The sequence below is a fragment of the Microtus pennsylvanicus genome, chromosome 5 (assembly GCF_037038515.1).
Source record: "Microtus pennsylvanicus isolate mMicPen1 chromosome 5, mMicPen1.hap1, whole genome shotgun sequence".
NCBI classification, from domain to species: Eukaryota; Metazoa; Chordata; class Mammalia; order Rodentia; family Cricetidae; genus Microtus; species Microtus pennsylvanicus.
In genome coordinates, this window is record NC_134583.1 from 116,472,325 (window position 1) to 116,493,154 (window position 20,830).

The 20,830-nt window shown below is 45.8% G+C and overlaps 1 protein-coding gene across 1 annotated transcript; it reads left to right on the forward strand.

Moving 5' to 3' along the window:
- The first annotated feature begins 11,533 nt into the window (after positions 1-11,533).
- Positions 11,534-19,087, forward strand: Hhex (hematopoietically expressed homeobox). Its single transcript, XM_075973918.1, has 4 exons — positions 11,534-11,970; positions 13,985-14,163; positions 14,356-14,406; positions 16,119-19,087. Exons 1-4 carry the CDS (start codon positions 11,607-11,609, stop codon positions 16,332-16,334), a joined length of 810 nt encoding a protein of 269 aa, XP_075830033.1. The 5' UTR covers positions 11,534-11,606; the 3' UTR covers positions 16,335-19,087.
- The last annotated feature ends 1,743 nt before the right edge of the window (positions 19,088-20,830 follow it).

Below are 20,830 nucleotides of genomic sequence, written 5' to 3' on the forward strand. Positions count from 1 at the left end.
TTTTAAAAAAATAATGGATAAATTTCTCTGCAAACAAATGTCAATCTAATCTGTGGATATTGCTAATATGTTCTTGCTAAATCTATAATTGGTAAATTTGGGTTTTTTATATTAAATTATTTTTTAAATTCTTTTTGTGTATGGATGTTCTGCCTGCCTGTATATCTGCTCCACTTTCATGCTTGGTGTGCTTGGAGGCCAAAGAGGCCATAAGATCCCCTGGAACCGGAGTTAGGACAATTGTGAGCCACCGTGTGCACAGCCAGAATTCTTGACCTCTGAGCCATCTCTCTAGCCCTAGAATTTGTTTCCTTTACTTGCTGGCCCATAAGTTCTTATTTGGCAGTGATATTTATAGATGTAGCCAGGCGGCATTAAAACTCCTAAGGCAAGCTTCTATATAGGTACCATCGAGGAAAAAAGCAGGCTTTCCTCAGTGTACTCCAAGGACATACACCTTCTGCATGATCAGTAAGGAAGCAGCTCACCCTACACAACTGAAGCACAGCTTATGTCGTTGTTTCTTAATCATTGTAAAGCTCTCTGGGCATGGCAGTACAACTAACTGCCAGACAAATAAATATCAAAATTAATACCGGAGCCATAAATTAGCTCTACAAACCTCCATATGAAGTGTCAGGCACTCAAATAACCAAGAGCAATATCATCTAAAATGGGAGAGTTGCATGGCATAGTGACAGTGGTTCTTAATTCTGAAACCCAGGAGGCTGAGACAAAAGGATCATAAATTTAAAGTTACCTGGGCTACATAGTAAATACCCTGTCAAAAGCAAGCAAACAAGAATGTATTAGTAGATAACTTCAAGGGCTTGAGAAAATCAAGTGGAAGATTTAGCACTTTGTCCAAACTCTGGAAACGGTCAACGATTTATAGCCACCACACATGCGCTGAATCAGGGCAAACTGAAGCAGTAATTTACCTGGCCTTTTCCCGTTCCATCTTGAGGAGTCTACAACAGTTGTGAAGTTGCAGCCCCAGGACCTAGGGAAATGGCTCCTCTGGTAAGGTGGCTGCTCAAGATTTGAGCATGAAGATTTGAGTTTGGATCTTTAGCACCTCTACCCCAAAGCCAAACAGCGCCTAGCAACAGGCAGGGTAGCCCCAGAGATGGGTAAAGTGGGAGCAGGTAGAGACAGGTGGGTTCCTAGGACTCACTGACCAGTCAGCCTCGCCAGTGGATAAAGTTCAGGTACATACACCCACACAACACACATACATACAAGAAGATGGGGTCCTGGTGGTTCCTAGTTCCTAAGAATGGTCAGGCTTCATTCTCAAAGCCTGCTTGGGACAACCTGAAGGACAGACACACTCATTAACTCAAAAGTGGGGAACAGCTCTCACAGGTACAACACAGGTGAGCAACCCACTACCATCTGGGGTGAACAGTTAGCTGTTTAGATAAAGATGTGCATGTAGCCTGAGGGGAAGCAGAGGCGAGGATCTCACTAGGAAATTAGGCAGTTCAAAGGAGGTCTCTAAAAAAGCAAAAACAATTGCAAGTCCTGGGAAATTCAGAAAGTTCTGTGCACTGCCACAGTGAGGGGCACACACAGCTCCAGAAGAGAGCGTTTACTTCTGCCTGATCTGTAGGCTCCATGCAAGGAGGGAATGACAGCAAAGGTACATTTTAAGTAGTCCAGGGAAACGCTGAAAGTAACACAGCTCTGTCAAAATGATTTCCTGATCTTATTCTTGCAGGTGTCTGGTCTTCAAGGAAACTTCGTTTTCACTAAGGATTTATATTTCTTTCGTGTGCATATGCATGCAGGTGCTCTTGGAAGCCAGAAGAAGGTGCTAGATCCCCTGGAACTGCCCAACATGGGTGCTGAGGTCCTTGTGTAAGCAGCAAGTGTTCTTTACGGCTAAGCCAGTCTCCAGCCCCCTCAAGGAAACTTCTGTTGACAGTTCAGAAAAGTCAATAAGTCCCTACAGCCATAGTAAGAAACATACAGAGTCTGAGTGGAAAATCAGATTTGGGGCCAGTACATTATAATATTCAAAATATCCAGCTTAAAAACAAAAACCATCCTGGCACATGGGAAGAAATAAGCGTCACCCATTCACAGAGAAGTACATTTCTCACTTGTGGTAGAAACTTTCTCATTTCTAGCTCGAGAGTTACAGTGTAGTAATTTTCCCCTTGCGGTTTTTTTTTTAAAAAAAATTTATTTATTATGTATACAATATTCTGTCTGTGTATATGCCTACAGGCCAGAAGAGGGCACCAGACCCCATTTTAGATGGTTGTGAGCCACCATGTGGTTGCTGGAAATTGAACTCAGGACCTTTGGAAGAGGAAGCAATGCTCTTAACCTCTGAGCCATCTCTCCAGCCCCCCCTTCTGTCTTTTTTTTTTTTCCCGAGACAGGGTTTCTCTGTGGTTTTGGAGCCTGTCCTGGAACTAGCTTTAGTAGACCAGGCTGGTCTCAAACTCACAGAGATCCGCCTGCCTCTGCCTCCCGAGTCCTGGGATTAAAGGCGTGCGCCGCCACCACCCGGCTCCCCTTTCTGTTTTTAAAAAAAATAAATTCATTGTGTGTGTATGGAGGGGGTGCATGGTGACAGTATGTGTATGGAAGTCAGGGGACCCCTTTGTGTAGTTGGTTCCCTCCCTCCACCTTTACATGGGTTCCTAGAAGTGAGTGGGTCCTCAGGTTTGCACTGGTGGGTAGGTGCCTTTGCCCACTGAACAGTCTCATCAACCCAGGCTGGCTTTGAACTTGCCATGTAGCCAAAGTTGAGCTGCAGTGTCTCTAGGGTTACAGGTGGGTGTCAACATGTGTGTCTCCCAGTGCACTGCCTTGTTACCCATAGTCATCCTATATCCAAAACTCAGGACAGTCTAGGAGTTTAGTACTAGAAAAAAAAATGTAAAATCAAATCTCAGATATTCTCAAAGAACCAAGCAATACAAGGAATTATCCACAAGTTGAGACTATAAGTAAAAAAAACTACAAAAAGGAGCCACAAAAGTAGTCAAAAACGTCACCTGGGGTTCCAGTGGTCCATGTGAACCATGTATGTGTAGTGTCCTCAGAAGGCATTTTGGGTCTCTTGAAACTGGGGATACAGGTATTTTGAGCCACCATGTGGCTCAAACCCAGATCTTTTGCGAGAGCAGTGAGTGCTCCTAACGGCTAAGCTATCACTTCAGTACCCTTAAGTGTTGTTTTTAAGAATCACTTTGACTTTTTTAAAAGTCAACATTAGTGCTGTATGAGCTGATAAATGTAACAACCTTTTTCTGAGTTTTCTATAAAGACAAATAATGAGGCTATCTCATATTCTTTGCACAAAAAATTCAACCTTAAAAAAATAAGGAGTTAGGGACTTAGCTCAGTGATAGAGGTTTTGGGTTTGGGCCTCAGCTACATACATACACACACACACATGAGATCAGGCTCAGCAGTTAAGAGCACTGGCTGCTCTCCAGAGGTCCCAGGTTTGACTCCCAGCACCTACATGGTGGCTAACACCCTGTATTACTCCAGTTTCAGGGAATATGGTGCCCCATTTTTGCCTCCATGGGCAATACACACATGGTACACAGACATACATACTTGCAAAACACCTATACACACAAAATAAAAATAAATCCTAAAAATACATATTAGGTAATGTATTGAGCATGGTGGTGCACGTCTTTAATCACAGTTTGGGGGACAGAGACAGATGGATCTCTTTGAGTTTAGAGCCAAGCTAGACAGAGCTACATAGTGAGATTCTCCTTCAAAAATAAACAAATGCCTCTAATCCCAGAACTCGGGAGGCAGAGACAGGTGGATCTCTGTGAGTTTGAGGCCAGCCTGGTCTACAAGAGCTAGTTCCAGGAAGGCTCCAGAGCTACTGAGAAACCCTGCCTCAAAAAACCAAACAACCAAAAGGGCTGGACACATGGCTCAGTGGTTAAGAACACCTGTTGCTCTTGCTGAGGCCCTGGATTCAGTTCCCAGAACCCACATGGTGACTCACAACTATAACTCAGTTCCCGAGAGTCCAAAGCCTCTGCTGGCCCTGAAGACGGGAAGAGCCTGGGGATAACTAGTCCATCACAGCTGTCGTTGTCACTGGCAGTAGCAGACTCTGTCTAATCTTCATGACAACTGTCACTTACTGAATACTTACCATATGCCAGAAAATTTGCACTGAACCTTCACAGCTACATCATATCATGAAAAAGGCATCGCTCCAAGCCCATGGCTACATTTAAGGCAACAGGAGCCTAAAGCTGCTAAGAGCTAATCAAAGGGTGTCACTCAGTGGTAGAGTGTAGGAATGTGGGCTGTCCCTGGGTTTGAACCACCACATCACAAAACAAACGTCAAAACTCACAATTAGGGCCAGCAAGACGGAGCAGCAGGTAAAGGCACTTTGCTTCAAAAGCCTGATGACCTTCTTGGAGCCCCAATCCACTAAGGGTTCAAAAATATCTATTAATCCCCTACCGTGTGCAAACTGTTTAGGACCTGAATTCAAAATTCAGAAGTACAAAATGGGGGCTTCGGGCTGGAGAGATGGCTCAGAGGTTAAGAGCATTGCCTGCTCTTCCAAAGGTCCTGAGTTCAATTCCCAGCAACCACATGGTGGCTCACAACCATCTGTAATGAGGTCTGGTGCCCTCTTCTGGCCTGCAGACATACACACAGACAGAATATTGTATACATAATAAATAAATAAATAAATATTTTTTTAAAAAATGGGGGCTTCATAAAGCCACTTCCTATTTTGCTTTCTCATGTGTCCCTACCATTGTCCAGTTTCCATCTTCTAAACATTTTGAGTTTCTTGTGAGACCTGTAATCTCAGCTAGTAATGTCCCTTTTAGATCCAGCCTAAGTGTGAGGAACATTTCCCCACCTCCCAATCATTCCAGAATCTGTTAATAAGCCAGTTTAAAATAAGTTCATATTTCTAGGTCATTTCACAGCCGGGAGAAACGTGACCTCTGAAAGTCAGACATTGCTCGACTGCAATTCAGTCCCGCGGGACTCGGGGGGTGAACAGTGCTCACTGCAGGGGTACCCTGAAGCTCCAGCTTTCAGATGGCCACCCCAGCTCTCCCAGATCCCCATCCTTCAGAGCTCCACAGTGGTTTTCTTCCACCTCCTTGAGCTGATCTACTTCTCAGTCTCTCTCTCTCTCTCACACACACACACATACAACTCTATCTCTTACACATACACACATTGGTCTCTGTCTTTCTCTCTCTGTCTCTCTCCTCTCTTACACACACACCAGCAAGATTGATGACTTGGCCTCTTGACATTGGCTGTCTTCTCTTAGAACAGAATTCTTAGAGTCAAGGATGGGGGAATTCAGTCCCTACAGTCTCTCAAATGATTTCATGAAATCTTAAAAATCAAGACCAGAATCTAGACTATTTTGTTTTCTTTAGATATTTTGTTCTTTGGCAATGAAGTCCATCTTTCTCTGGAAAACAAACAAACAAGAAATCAAACAAACAAACAAAAAAAACAAAATGAAAATGAAGAGACCATGGGTCCAGTAGGGCAGGTTGGTGTGCCGACTAGAAGAGCCCATGATTCAGCCAACCAGAGTACTGGCTCATCTTTTCTGCTACCTTCCCCAGAGCTGTCGCCTAGGAGTCTGGCTGTACACCCTCAGACTTAGATTATCGGTCAAGATAATCACTTCTGATGTTGTAACACTTGCTGAAACCCGAGGTTACACACATAAGGCTTCCAGATGACATCATTTCCTCATTACAGGAACTACAAATGTGAGCTGCTACTTCAATGAAATATTTTACCTATCATACAGTTCATCCCTTATTTTCCCCCTTGGGCTGGGAAGACAGCTCAGTGATTAAAGCACTTGCCAAGCAAGCACCTAAATTCGGATTCCCAGAGCCTGCATAAATGCTAGGTGGGCATGACAGCCTACTTATAATTCCAGGAGAGACAAGGGATCCTCATAGCAAATGAGCTAGCAAGACTAGTCATATTGGTGAGATCTGGGTTCGATTGAGAGGCAATACATGCACACACACACACACACATATGTATTTTCAGATACACACACTATATCTGAAACTCCCTCTGTAGACCAGGCTTGCCTGGAACTCAGAGCTCCACCCACCTCTGCCTCCTGAGTTTAATCTCCTTCTGTGATTAAAGGCATGTACCACTACACCTGGTTATATGATATTATATTGTACAGATATACTACATTTTTATTTATCCCTTCAATGGACATTTGGATTGTTTGCCTTGGCTATTGTGTTTCCATTGTTTAGCAATTATGAATAATTCTGCAGTGAACATTGTGAACAAGTTTTTCTGTTAAAATATATTATCATTTCTTGAGTCTGAACCTAAAAGGTGGAACTATGCAGTAACCCACTGAAACCAGGGTTCTGGTATTATGGTAATAGTTACGGTGTGTTTAATCATCCCGAGAAGAATGAGCATGTTTTCCTATTTCATTTATGGTGCTGCCCACCAAAATGTGAGGATTCCAGGCACTACATCCCCATAAACACTTTTGTTTTTGAAACCTCCTCATAGCTACCCTGTGAAAAGTGGCGTCTCATTGTGGTTTTGATTTGCATTTCCCTGGTGACTAATGATGTTGAACATCTATCTCTTCACATGCTTACTGACTACCTGTATCGAATTTTCTGGGGAACTGCAACCTCAGATCTTGTACCCATTTAAAAAGCTTGGTGCTCTGATTATTCGGTGCATCACCTTTTTAAACTGTACAAATAAATACCATAAATTATATAGTCTGTGGGCAGTAAAATTCACCCAGAGAAGAGTGCTGTGCAGTGCATGTGGTAGGAGATGTGGAAAGGGAACATGGGTGAAGATGCCACAGTGCCTGTCGCCTCTGTTATTTCAGTACATTTGTGATATGGACTAGGTATCTTTATTTGATGTATTAGTTTTAAAAACTCCTAAAACTCTTAGTTTTTGTCAAATATTAAATAAGATAAAATAATTTGATACATAGTTGAATAAATTATTCATCGCAACAACCGAACATCATAATTTTCAGTGCAAATGCAGACAGAACCAAGTCATGATAGCAAAATTCACTGATTTGCTCAAGCACAACTAATTCGAAATTTTAACTCTATGTATACTTAATTATTGAAAACAAGTTGCAGAAGTTTACCTAAGCTCTCATTTGATAAATGAGAGGCCAGAACTACTTTTTCTTTCTGCAAAATTTGTTCTCTTGCACAATAACAATGACGAAAATAAATGGCACCAAATTTTTGGCAAGTCCCGTTTAATTCGGCATATAATTAAAATCTCATGTAGCCTTATTGGTTTTAGTATCCAGCAGAGAGAAAATATTGAAACTCCAAGAGATTTTGAATTAAACGGCTACAGCAGTTTTGTTTTATTAGTTCTGACTGTGTGAAAAAAAATCATAAGGACAACTTTGGAAAAACTGAGTTCTTTTAGAGCCCCAAATGACTTTTAAAACAATAAAACAAACTATAAACCCTACACAAGTGATATTAAAATTATGCAGTTCAAGAAATGTGGCCTTCACAAATGTGGTTGTAATCTTTTTAACTACAGCAAAGTGGACAGGATCTACCGGGGACTGAAAAGCAGTGTTATATAGTTCAGCAGAATTAAGTGCTTCAGTTTGCTGGTGAGGATTATGTAGCTGAGTTGGAATGTCAGAATCAGTGCCTCTAAGGTCTCCACCCACTTTCCAGGGGCTGCAGCAAAGCAAGGACGGATGCACCTTTTACTGGCAATTATTTAACAAGCGGCTATTTCCCCAGCATCTTAAGCTTTACTTCCAGAGGTTTACAGATTTGGGTCTTCTTGGCTGGTAGCTGCAACAGACTAAACTCGCACCCTAAACCAATGTATTCCTGAGGAGGAGAATGAACAAACCATTGGGAAATATTCCACGAGCAAGAATAGTTCCCTGCTAGTTCTTGGGTATTCAAATACAATTTCTGAAGACACATTTGAACTTCAAATAATACTGGTCTTTACTTAATCCCCAGAATCTAGAACACACTGAATTCTCCACGAGGCCAGGTAACAAGAGTCGTAGGTGGTGGGATCACCTAGGGAGACAAGAGTCTGTAAGAACCTGCCCCCAAAGGTTCCCAAAGACAAGACACTAATGAAATTGTATATAGGCCTAATGAATAACTAAAAACCAAACCAAAATTAGAAAAAAAATTCTTGAAAATTGAGTGGTACCAGGTGTGGTGGCTCAGGCTTGTAATCCTAATTATTTCAGACACGGAGGCAGGAGGCTCTCAAGTTCACATTCATCCTAGACAATTTAGCAAGACCCTGCCTCAAAATACAAGAGGGGAGGCTGGAGTTGTGACTCAGTTGGTAGAGTTTTCCCCCTAATGCGCAGGAAGCCCTGGGTTTGATTCTTAGTACTGCACAAACTGGGAGTAGGGTGTGCCTGCAACCCCAGGACACCGGGAAGTGTCGGCAGTGAGATGAAGTTCAACTGTCCTCTTATCTGTCAGCCCTCTGGTCCCACCATGTCCCAGTAATCAAACTTGGGTCATCAGGCTTGGAGGCGAGTGTCTTCACCCACCCAGCTGTCTGTGGCACAGGTTTTTTAGTATATAAAACTATACTTATTCTTTCCCAGTTTATTATACTCAAAGCTACAGTGAAGTTAAAACTAAAGCACAACAAAACCCCATGTGTTCTTCACCTAAACTCGCCAATTAGTATTTTTATTTGGTTTACCTTTTTTTTTTTTGGTTTTTTTCGAGACAGGGTTTCTCTGTGGCTTTGGAGCCTGTCCTGGAACTAGCTCTGCAGACCAGGCTGGTCTCGAACTCACAGAGATCCGCCTGCCTCTGCCTCTTGAGTGCTGGGATTAAAGGCGTGCGCCACCATCGCCCGGCTGATTTACCTTTTTATGTAAGACATATGTACACAACTATAAATATGTATGTATGTATGTATGTATGTGTATAATGAACTACTGGAAGGTGCATCATGACCATATCCTTAAATACTTCAGTTTGCATCTCTTAGTATGGGTTTTCCAATATTTAACTCACTATGCGAAAATCACACCTACCATGGAACCACTGAAATACTGCCGTCTACATATGTATTTTATTTCTCCTTTTACCCCAAGTCCAAAAAATCCTCTAAGACCTTATCAGAATATCAGAATCCTCATCTTCAACGTTTCACTCAATAGTTGTGTGTCTTTCTTGAATGAATTATTTCCCAAATCAATAAAGCTTTCTACATTAAAATTTATCTCATTGTTACTGTGTATGATGTGTTTGTGGGCATTCATGCCATGGTGCTCCAATGGAGGTCTCTCTTTCCATCTTTTCTGTTTGTTTTGTTTCATTTACAGACAGAGTTTCTCTCTGCAACAGCTCTAGCTGTCCTAGAACTAGCTCTTGTAGACCAGGCTGGCCTTGAACTCACAGAGATCCACCTGCCTCTGCCCCTAGAGTGCTGGGATTAAAGGCGTGTGCCACCACCTGGTTTGTTTTTTTTTTTTTAATGTGGGGTCTGGAGATTGAGGTCAGGTCTTCAGGTTTGCAGCATAGGGAGGCAATTTTTCATAGGCTGAGCCATCTCACCAGCCTCAAATATTCTATATTTGCTCTGGCATTCCTCCAGTTTTCCCATCCGCCATTTCTTTCTTTTACTTGAATTCAATGGACTTAGATATTGTCATGATTTATTATATACTTTCTGAATCTCATTATTGTTGTATATAACGTGTGCCACGGCAGGCGTATGGCGGGCAGATGATAACTGTGAATCAAAACTCAGGGTCCCAGCTAGCACCTTAAGTCGCCCCAAGTTGCCCAAGGGAAGCCCCTTTGAGTTGTCTGTTTTCTTCCCACGGTGTCTGGCACAAGATGTTTTGAAGCTCACCAGAAGCACACATGGTTCAGTTCTCCAGGTCTTCATAATTATTCTCTTCCAGCCCCATCCCTCTCTTGATGGGGAGTCAGCGTTAACTCTGTTACTTTCCGTTCATGTAACAGAGTGAACACATGGAGATATAGTCTTCCTAGCTCTCAAGGTTTTAACTCAAATAACAGCGCTTCATACTCAGTGGTTTGTCTGTGCTTGTAGCTTTTGTCTGTCAATTATTTTGAAAGGTGTTGGTGACTCCATCCCCAAGCAGTTAGGAAACTTTATGGCAAGTCTCAAACGTTTCAGATGAGAAAAGCCCATGGCAATAAACTGACCCAGGCTGCATTAGGTACCCGCTCACAAGCGCTGTTCTAACACCCTAGGCTTGTTGACACCTACTTATCTTCCAAACATCATTTCCTTAGGGAAGACTTTCCCTTTCCTTTCTCAAAGCGACTCTCTCCTTTCCCCAAAATTAGGGGTTGTCCCCTAAGGTTTCAGACCATTAGGCACGATTTCTCCCTAGTATATATGTTACTATATTTATATATTCATTTTGTTCCCTGCTTCCATGAGGATACAGACTACCTCTCTCCTTTGCTAATGACACACAGTAGTAGTTCAAGAAAAAAATGTGTGATGTGAAACTCGAACCCAGGTCCTCCAGCTACCCAGTTTCCCCCCCTCTTTTGGATCAGTCCCGTAGCAGCTGAAGATGGAATTCCAAAGGGTAAAATTTAAAATCTCAATAGAAAAAAGTCTATTAATAAAAAACCTTAGCAGAAACTGCCCAACTTAAGGTGTGGTCACCGCAGGAGGACGTCAATCAAGAAAATGCCCCTTTGCCCCAGAGGCGAGTGAAGCCGCATAGGGCCGAGGCCACACTGAGCAGCGCGCTACGACTTTCAATAGAAAACACGTGTAAAACCTCAGAGCCCGGCTGCGCACAGCTGTGTCATTCAGGGCCCGGGGACAGAGGTCTCCTCCCGCTCCCCATAGGATCGAAGAACACTGCACAGCCTCTGCCGGGCGCCCCGTAAGATCCAGGTCTTGCCTTGATTCCCATCGGGAGCAGATTCTGCCAGCAACGAGCGGTTCCCAGGTGGAGAATCTGGAGCACCTGCAGCCTTGCCGTCAGTACCCATCTGGGACGCAGCCAAAGGCTAGGGTCTTCTCGTTAGAGCTTTGAATAGCAGAGGGGCCCGCACTACACAGTGCCACCGTTACCCCAAGGAGCGCAGCCTCCGGGGAGGTTGCTCTGGCGTGCCAGAGATGCCCTCCTGCCGGCGACCTCCTGGCCAGCCGAGTCCCATCGCTCCTCCGGGGGCCAGACGCTGCCTGAGTTTCCGCAGTGGCGCCTTCCCGCTGGGATCCGCGTTCTTGGCACATGCCTTGTGCTCACCTCTTCGACGGTCGCAGTCGGACTCTCGGTGCCTGGCACTCCGGGGGGACAGAGGGACACCCTGGAGCAGGGTCCCCAGAGCTCCGCGGCCCGCTTGTCTCGGGGGCGGGAGCTGGGCCGACGGGGGCGGGTCGGGCCAGGGGCGGAGGCGAGTCCGCGGCCCGCGCCATTGGCCGCAGGGCCTGGCGGCAGGAAGGGACCCGAGCGCGGCCCCACCCCGAGGCTGCCGGAGCCTATCGCCGGGAGCGCGGAGCGCAAATAAATGTAGCGCGGTGGCGCGGGCCGGCAGCTCTGTCCGTGGGGCTGCGGTGCAGCCATGCAGTTCCCGCACCCGGGGCCCGCGGCTGCGCCCGCCGTGGGAGTACCGCTGTACGCGCCCACGCCGCTGCTGCAGCCCGCTCACCCGACGCCCTTCTACATCGACGACATCCTGGGCCGCGGGCCCGCCGCGCCCACGCCCACCCCCACGCTGCCATCTCCCAACTCCTCCTTCACCAGCCTCGTGTCCTCCTACCGGACCCCGGTGTACGAGCCCACGCCGGTCCACCCCGCCTTCTCGCACCACCCCGCCGCCGCGCTGGCCGCCGCCTACGGTCCCGGTGGCTTCGGAGGCCCTCTGTACCCCTTCCCGCGGACGGTGAACGACTACACGCACGCCCTGCTCCGCCACGACCCCTTGGGTAAGGCGACCGGGGTCTGCGGGGCCGAGCGCGGGCGTCCGTGAGGAAGGCGGGGTGGCAGCGGGCGGGTGGCAGCGGGGACGGACGGGAGCTGCAGGAGAAAGTTGCGGCGAAAGCTCTGAGCCGGCGACTCGCGGGTGCGCGCGGGGACGGGAGGCGCGGGGCCCCCGGTGGCGCGCTGCCGGCGCTGGGACGCTCGGCGACTCTGATTGCTTTCCCTGCACCTTGCAGACATCGGGGCGAGCGAAGTCGGGAGAGGCCTGGGACGCCCGGGGTAGTAGTGAAAGGCAGCCCTGGCCACGCGTGTCGGCCCGGGTGGGGCTCCCTTAGCGGGCGACACCGGGAAGAGGACGTCGGGGCGCCCCGAGCCTGGCCCCTGCAGCGCAGGGATAGCTGGCGGGCCGGGCGGTTCCTGGGCTGGGCTTGGTTCAACAAGCTTGTGTAGTGAAGGAGCCTGACCCTTTCCGTTCATACAGGAAATCTTGAGTTCTCGATAGGAGTAAATCTGGTTTCTGAAGCTGTTAAGTGTTTTCCTGGCTGCATGAAGCAGACCCTTCCCCCGGAGTAGTGCACGCTGCTGATTATTTTATCGACATCCTCAATACAGACAAATTCAGGAAACACTCGACGTCTGATAGGCAGGATCCGTTTTTCTGATATTGTTCATTTCCTCTGTGTGGGATGTGACTTTATGGCAGCTAAAATAACCAGTTGCTTCCTCTCGGCTTCCCCCCCCCCCCCCACTTTGGAGGCTGTTTTGCACTAGTCTGAAGCCTGACGCAAGCAAAATCTCTAAAAAACAATGCCAGCTTTCGGAATGTTTAGGTGTAGGCCTGAAGACAGAAGGACGGACATACGGACGCTCCGCTACCACTTTGGAGTAGGAAGGTGCAGACCCCGAACAGTTAGGAAGGGCGGTGGAGACAACGCTGACTGCGTGGGATTTTCGGGGCTGGTCCCCGCAATGTTCCTAAGAAATACATAAGCAACGGTGACGGAGTTCGGGGCCTGAGTCCCTCGTCGCCTGCGCGGTCCGATGCCCCAGAGCGAATAAGGACCAGGGTTTAAAGTAAACACCCTGGCATTTTCACTGGGAACCTAGGAGAAATTAACATTTTAATGAATTAGTATTTTAATGCCAGCATTATTTTGACGTAGCCTCCTGCGCTCCCCTCATTTCACCGCTACCGGGATTCGGGGTGTGGGTTTTATATAATTTTGTACTTTAAAAGTTATCATATTTGTATTTTTAAAAGTTCAACCTGCAGGGTGTGTGACCGGCGCCCCACTCTATCCCCTGTGGGGCAGGAACGGCCCTGGGGCAAACGTTTTCACAGAAATTGCCTTGGTTTCCTTGGGTTTCTGCTGGGCCTGAGCAGAAGGAAGCTTTTTTTTTTGCCTTTTTTTTTTTTTTTTTTTTTTTTTTTGAGACAGACCAACAGGAAACACATTGACGGAAATGTTGCCATAGCCCACGGGGTGGCTTTAACTGGCCGCCCCCGCAGGCCGAGTGTGAAATCAGAGGAGGCCGAGGTGTGCTCCAGCCACGATTGGAGGCCCCACTCGAGGCCTAACACGAGCGCCCTGCTAGCGCTTCTGTGCAACCAGGCCTTGGGAAGTGTAACAACCCCATTCCCCCCTTAAATGCTCACACTGGGTCCTTTGCAAAAACTTGAATACACACAAGAGCTGGTCGGTTAAAGAAGAGCATTTTAAGCACGGCAGGGCTTCTCTCGGGGTTGAGAAGATTTGTTTGCATTTAAGCCACAGGTGTGAAGGTCGGGTAGTGCGGTGTCTCTCGAGTGTCCGAGCTGGTTGGTGTGCTAATGCAGTTTAGCTGACTTTGTGCGGTGGTAAGGACTATTGGGTCCATCTGTACACCTGAGAATGTATGGGTTGGGAACAGGTCTGCATTTTGGCCTCCCGCCTTGTGTCACCTGGGACCAAGGTAGGTCTGGGGACTGCCCAGAGGACTCTAGCGCCGTGGTTCACCCGCCGTTCTTCTGGCCCACAGGCAAGCCCCTGCTCTGGAGCCCCTTCCTACAACGGCCCCTGCACAAAAGGAAAGGCGGTCAAGTGAGGTTCTCCAACGACCAGACCATCGAACTGGAGAAGAAGTTCGAGACTCAGAAATACCTCTCCCCGCCTGAGAGGAAGCGTCTGGCTAAGATGTTGCAGCTCAGTGAGAGACAGGTCAGCCCACGGGGTCCCACAACCCCAGCTGGTTTCTAGGGCTGAAGAAACCACGGTGCGGTGCGCTCTGGGCACGTTCTGCTTCTACCCAACTGTAGAACTGATTCTCGCCATATCCCCAGTCCCTTCTCCGCTCCTCCCCAGGTCTCTCGGGATCTGGAACTGTCTGTAAACTTGCTTTCTTTTCTGTAGGTCAAAACCTGGTTTCAGAATCGACGCGCTAAATGGAGAAGACTGAAACAGGTATTGACATGGCTCCGTTTCTATGGAAATAAATGTTTGTATCATGTTATCTAAATGCAGAGACCTGTTATGGGTTGTATGCAAAAGTCATTTGAAGAGACTATTTAACCTCTTCACCTTGATTAAAAAGGCAAATAGTCCTGCTGAAATTCAGGATGAGTTGCTCAGGTGGCACTAACGCTAAAAGCACCTAATGCAGTTCCTATATCAATTAGCTAGGGTTTCACACACAGGCCAGTAAACCGCCTGGCTAATTGTTTTATAAACCCCATATGTTGTTTATCTCATTAACGCAGGAAAGATAAAGTAATTGACAGTAAATGACTTAAGTAGTTATCTTTGGGAGAAAATTGTTTCTTTTATTTACACAGCCATAATAAAACCAGGCAGGATTCAAGGGTAAATATAAAGACACAAACACCTTTAAGTCTTATTTGCACTTTTTTTGAAACGGAAGAATTAAATATCAAAGAGTTTAAAAATTATTATCTATCTTTGCCAGCTCTTAAAATGAATATAAAACACATAAAGAAATTGCCAGGCCTATTTGGAAAGTAGCTTAAACTTCCTAAGGAGTCTTTCAATAAACCCTTGTTAAGAAATATGCAATTAAAAAAAAAGTAAAGGGAGCGTCCCCCAAAGCTACCCTGCTGACTTAGAGCTAAAGGTTTGTTTTTGAGGTCCCAGACGGGGTTTTTCCAGTTCTCCGACAACCGCTGATGACTCCTATACGCCTGGGCTTTAAATAAGACAGGATGGCTTGAAACAAAATGGTTTGCCAAGTGGGGAAATTCAGTGTAGATCTTAAATTGTATTGATCACACTTTATATTTAAAAAGAAAAAAGATTCTATCCCAAAGGACATTTTGAAACAACAAAAAGCTTCCGGTAGCTTTATTATTCAGAAGTAGTTGAGGATTCCCCTCTCATCACTGACCTTGTATGGCTTCTGCAGACTTGCTCGCTGAGGAGTACAATATTTCTCTCTAGTGTTTGTATCCTTATTAGACACCCATAAGCTTAAACACTCACTGACTGGACTTGGTTCTTATTCAAAGGCTTGGAGCTAGTTTCCCAATGACTTTTAAAATGGTACTTTCTATGAAATGTGGGAAACTTTTCCCCCAGGAAATTTTGCCTAGATTTTAAGCAGATTGCAATAGCTTCATCAATATTATTTGGTCCTGTGATTTTTGTTTGTCATGACCTTGAGATTTGGTACATAGCTATGTGTATATGTGCTCATAAATTACTTCAGAAGACCAACAGAAAAGGATTTTAATCTATAATTTCGAAGCTTCTTAATTTAGTATATGTTTTTCTTTTTCTTTTCTTTTCTGGGAGTGGGGGGTGGGCCTTGGTATAACAAACCAGCCATTAACATTTGTTCTCTAAAATGCTAGAAAATGCGGTGAGGGCAATATTTAAAGAGCAGGGACAGTTTAGCCTGGACTGAATGGAGTTTGTTTTTTTCTCCTAAGCTGAAAGTCTTGAGATCATGGACCTGAGTTACATATAATCTCCCTCTGATGTGATTTCTCCCTCTAATTTCAAATGGGGACAAGAATCACAAGTGTGTCTTCTTAGGAAAGAGATTTTAGATGAAAACAGTTGATAACCTAAACTTTGTAAGCAAGCTAAAGGCTGGGGGGAAATCCATTTTATTTTTATGTCTTTGATCTCACGTCTGCATTTTCATTCCCTTCTTTCAGGAGAACCCTCAAAGCAATAAAAAGGATGAGTTGGACAATTTGGACGCTTCCTGTGGCCAGGGCCAGGACTCGCCCAGTGAGCAGAGTAAAGGCGCCTCTCTGGATACTTCTCAGTGTTCTCCTTCCCCTGCTTCGCGGGAGGACTCCGAGATCTCAGAGGATTCGGACCAGGAAGTGGACATTGAGGGTGACAAAGGCTACTTTAATGCTGGATGATGGTCACCGGCATCGTCCAGACACTGGACTTGAGGATAATGTTTTGCTACAAACTGGAAGACTATGGGAGAGAAAAAGAATGTCATTCTTGTAGTGTTCTGAAACTGTTTAGTACACTGGCATAATTAACAAATATGCATTGAAACCTTAATTTTGACTTTACAGATCCTATATATATATATATACATATGTATATATATACACACATACCAGTTTTAAGTTGCTTTGATGAAGTGGCTTAATGCATCCCCATTAATTTCTATTTATGAGAAGTAATTTGAACTTTCATTTAAAACTTAAATTATAACTGTAAAGGTTTTAATAGGCTGTGCTTGAATGACTTTTCCTAAATCTGTGGCCATACCCTCAGACTTCAGAGGGTCATTTAGAAAGGGGGCCCACATTTGTGGCTTCTTGGAGCAGCTTAAAAGGACACACTCGACTTTTACATAACACCTTACATTGCTGCCTTAGCTCCAATGCCGTTCCCGAGCACCTGGCTCCAGGAGTGTGCTCTTATAGGCAAGATAGTTGATAAGGTTCTGAAAATCTTGTTTTGCTCACCCAGTGCCTTTGTTAAGGGATGGCACAGTCGGACAGTCAGGGAAACCGACTCGACTCCTTTGTGACTGCAGGTAATCCCATGTGAACTACAACTAGCAGGACAATTAAATGTAAGCAGATTGTAGATAGTGTGTTTTATAGAAACAATGTATAGCATGTATATAGAATTATTCCGTGTAAAAATCCTGCCAAAATGATGTTTGATTTTTTAAAGAACTTTTTTACTTGATGAGTTAACTTGTGTGACCCTGTTGGAATCTCTCATTCTTTTCTTGAAAAGGCCTAAACACATTACTTGAATGGCTTTGGGGTATGTGTATGTGCTTGGCACAGGGCTAGGGGTAGGGGGCCCCATGGGCGGTGGGGTGCCCATCTCCTGGAGTGTGAATTTGAGTTTTCTTAGGAGTGTTAGCTGGAGCAGATGTGTGTGTTGGGGCCGAGCAGGGCAGGTTGGAGCTGCTATGAGCAGTGCCATCGATTGGTGTGTGTGGCCACTGGCCTTGACCAGCATGAGTCAACAGTGCAGCACCCTCACTCTGTCGGGAGCCGGGAGCCGAGCTGCCGTGCTTTGTGCGGGGCAAGGAAGGGTTTGGAGGAGCAGGAGATTTAGAAACTCTGGGAACGTGAAAGTCAGCGGCCTAGAGAGAAGCTGAGTGATAGCCGCTGCTCTGAGGTGCTAGCTGGTGTGAGACCCACGGGACCAGCACTCCGCCTCATATCCCCCCCCCCCCCCCACCTTTCCCTTTGGTAACTCCGGCCAGTGTTGGGGACAACAGCCAGAAGCAGGAAGCATCAGGAATCTGGTGGCTGGGAAGAGTGGGTAGGAAGAGTGCTGGCAGGTGGTGCGGCCCTGGGTATTACCTGCAGCCTGTCTAGAGAGCCCAGGTCTGACAGGTCTCCCACAGAGATCTGAGGAGAGGCCCAGCTTGGCCTCTGTGGAGTCTTTTAGTTGTATAGGAAAGAGCCTGTTACAGAATCTGTCCGAGGAAATCTGTCGCTCCCCATACGTAGACATCCAGGAGAAGATGGGTTCTCACACCCTGCCTCCTGAGAGTCCAGGAAGGTCATGGAATTGCGGGTGAATCCGGTTTCCAGAAAATACTGAGCACTGACTGGTCTTTTGGCAGAGGGCAAGGGTAGGCCTGGGAGCTTAAAGGTCTACGTTGTAATTTTAGTTCTTTGTCTCAGAACTTCGAGAGAACGTCCCAATTGAGCTACGTGACCGGCTCCAGGTCCCCCAGTCCCAGCTCAGTTCATGCTCTGTACTGCCTGATTCTCCCCTCGCATGGGTGTCAGAGCCCAAAGGAGCCATCCAGAGGGGGAGGCCCCTAGTTCTAGACCTGCCTAACAGGTTACATGAAGTTTCAAAGGCCATAGTCGGTCTGCTCTGAAAGTGGGACTGTCTGTATCCACGTTCTGGAGAATGAGGCATTTGAATGGAATTAAAATGATCCTGAAATCTCTGTGTTTCATTGCTGGAGATAACCCCTGGGTAATGTTTACTCGCGGGAGGAACTGGATCGTGACTGCTAGGCAGAAGGTCAGCAGCTTCTGTATTGATTGACACTAGAAAAAGCTAAGAGGTGAAATCTTGTTTTAAAGTGGACAATTCGCTGAAAGTGTGCTGTTTTCCCATTGGAAGCTAGCCCAGGTTCCCTTCAAGTCGCTCGGGTTCTGATTCTAAACATGCCCTTAAGACCTGAGCATGTTGGTTGGAGGAGGCACAGCCTTCTCAGGACGCAGGTTAGCATTAACTTTTCAGAAGGTGCTGTTACAGACTGCCCATGGATATTTACAGACTCTTCCTACAATCCAGACATTTTTTTCCCTTGTTTGTCCTTTGGCTGTTTCACGTCGGAGCAGCATAGATGACCTTTATGGCACAGCTCCTGTCTTGTTTTTTAACTCTTTTTTTTTTTTTATCAGGAGATTCAACTTGAAAAACGGTTATCATTTAGCAGAAAGGCAAACAGAAAAGCACATTTTTGTAAGCAAAACGTTAATGATTGGAAGAATTGTCCTAATTTCACCATGACAGTGTGTGATTAATCCCCTGGGTCGTGTACTTATACTTTAAGTTATTCAGTTCATTGCTCTTTGATATCCAGAATGCTACCTAACTTAATAGGGTATTGATCTCGCTGGATGATGTACTTTGACTCTTTACACAACATCACTTTTGAGGATGACTAGTCTGTTGCGTACTATTTTATTTAGAGAACTGTTGCGTAAGATTTCTTTTTTCTTTTTATGGTTTTGCTAAGGGTGAAAACTGATAAGACATCTTGTGGGAAAAGCGGAAACCGTCGCTGATAGTGAAAGTACCTGTTCTCTCTCAGCATCTCTGACGAGCTCTTTCGTTTGTGGTCTTATCACTGAATATTCAGCTTGGTGAAAATGTGGACAGGACAAGGATTCAACTATTTCGGTTGGGGGTGGGGAAGTGCCCTTAACTAGGGATGGAAAACTCCAGAATTTCCACTCTAGCCGTACTGCCTGTGGAAATGATTTCTCTTTAAAATCCTGTAATTTGTGATCCAGTGAATCTGTGACTGGAGGTTTTACACACACACACACACACACACACACACACACACACACACACACACACACACGGAACGACAGAATGTGGAACACCAACACCAGCCACCCTGGATGCCATCACGTGGATAGGAGCTTATTATCTTGTAGTCATGATAATCACACACTGTACTAACATTTACTCTTCATCCGCTGGGTTTTTTGAAACCCCAGGTGGACTCTGTAAGAGCCCAGTATAAGTTTGTTCCTTGATTTTTTTTTTTGTATTGTTATCTAAACACAGAAGCACTTGGCAGATTCCTTATCATAACTTCAAGGTCCACAGAACAACAGCTTCTGAGGCGGCTTAGTAACCTGGAGGCAGGCAGGCGGGAGTCCCCTCCCAGGCTGCCTGGGGATCTGTATTCTAGCCTCCAGCCCTTTGGTTGCCATACTTGGGAGGAGGCGTCTGTACCTGGAGCCCAGTGAACGCCACGGCCCGCAAACCCAGGAGTCTAGGCCGCAGCCCGAATCTTCAGAAGTTGGACACACAAATCTCTTCAGACTGAGACGCTGTAGGAAGGAGAACTTGGAGCTGCCATTTCCTGTCTGCAGAGGATCATGACTTTGGAGCATCCGGTGGCCACCGCGAGCTTTCGAGGCTGCCCACGGCTTTCCTGCACAGCTCTTATCTTTCTTTTCCCTTTTCTAGGGGAAAGGAGGAGGTCATTGATCACTTAGGGTCATTTTTTTCAGATGAAAACCTGTGAGAACGGCTTTCTATTGTAGAAAGTTTAGTCAATGTATTATTTTCCTAATCCCTTTTCATTTGAAAGGGGAGTGCCATTACAAAAACAACAGCAACAATTAAAAAAAAAGCCCTTAAGATATGCAGATGAACAAGTACAGAGGAACTAACAGTAAGGGGTTCCCTCCCAGTATTCAAAAGTACTTGTAGGGAGAGAGGCCTGTTGGGCCTGTCTCAACCTTTATATTTTAATATATTGTATAGCTTAATCATAACCTTCCATCTTTCCTCACACTTACTGTTTTTGTTCTTATTCATTCTCCCACACCCAAGATGCTTTATACTCATTTAGTTTATTTTTTCCATTAAGAACAGAAAATGAATAGAACAGAAAATGAATAATCTCAACTCTTTAGATGTCAGTGTAAGGGGCAATGTTTTCTTGAAATTTGTATGAGCGTTCCTCTTTCAACTGGGCTGAGAATGCCTTAGCTGTGTGAAGACTCAAGCAGTACCAGGGCCTCCCCAGAAGATCAACAGTAGCAGAGCTGATTGGGTCCAGGCACTTGGCACCCCTGGGGCACATGGATGCTTTGGAGAGGATGGGGCAGAGCCAGTCAGGGCTCATAATTTGAAGAAAGGAAACGGGATGCTGTCCCGTAAA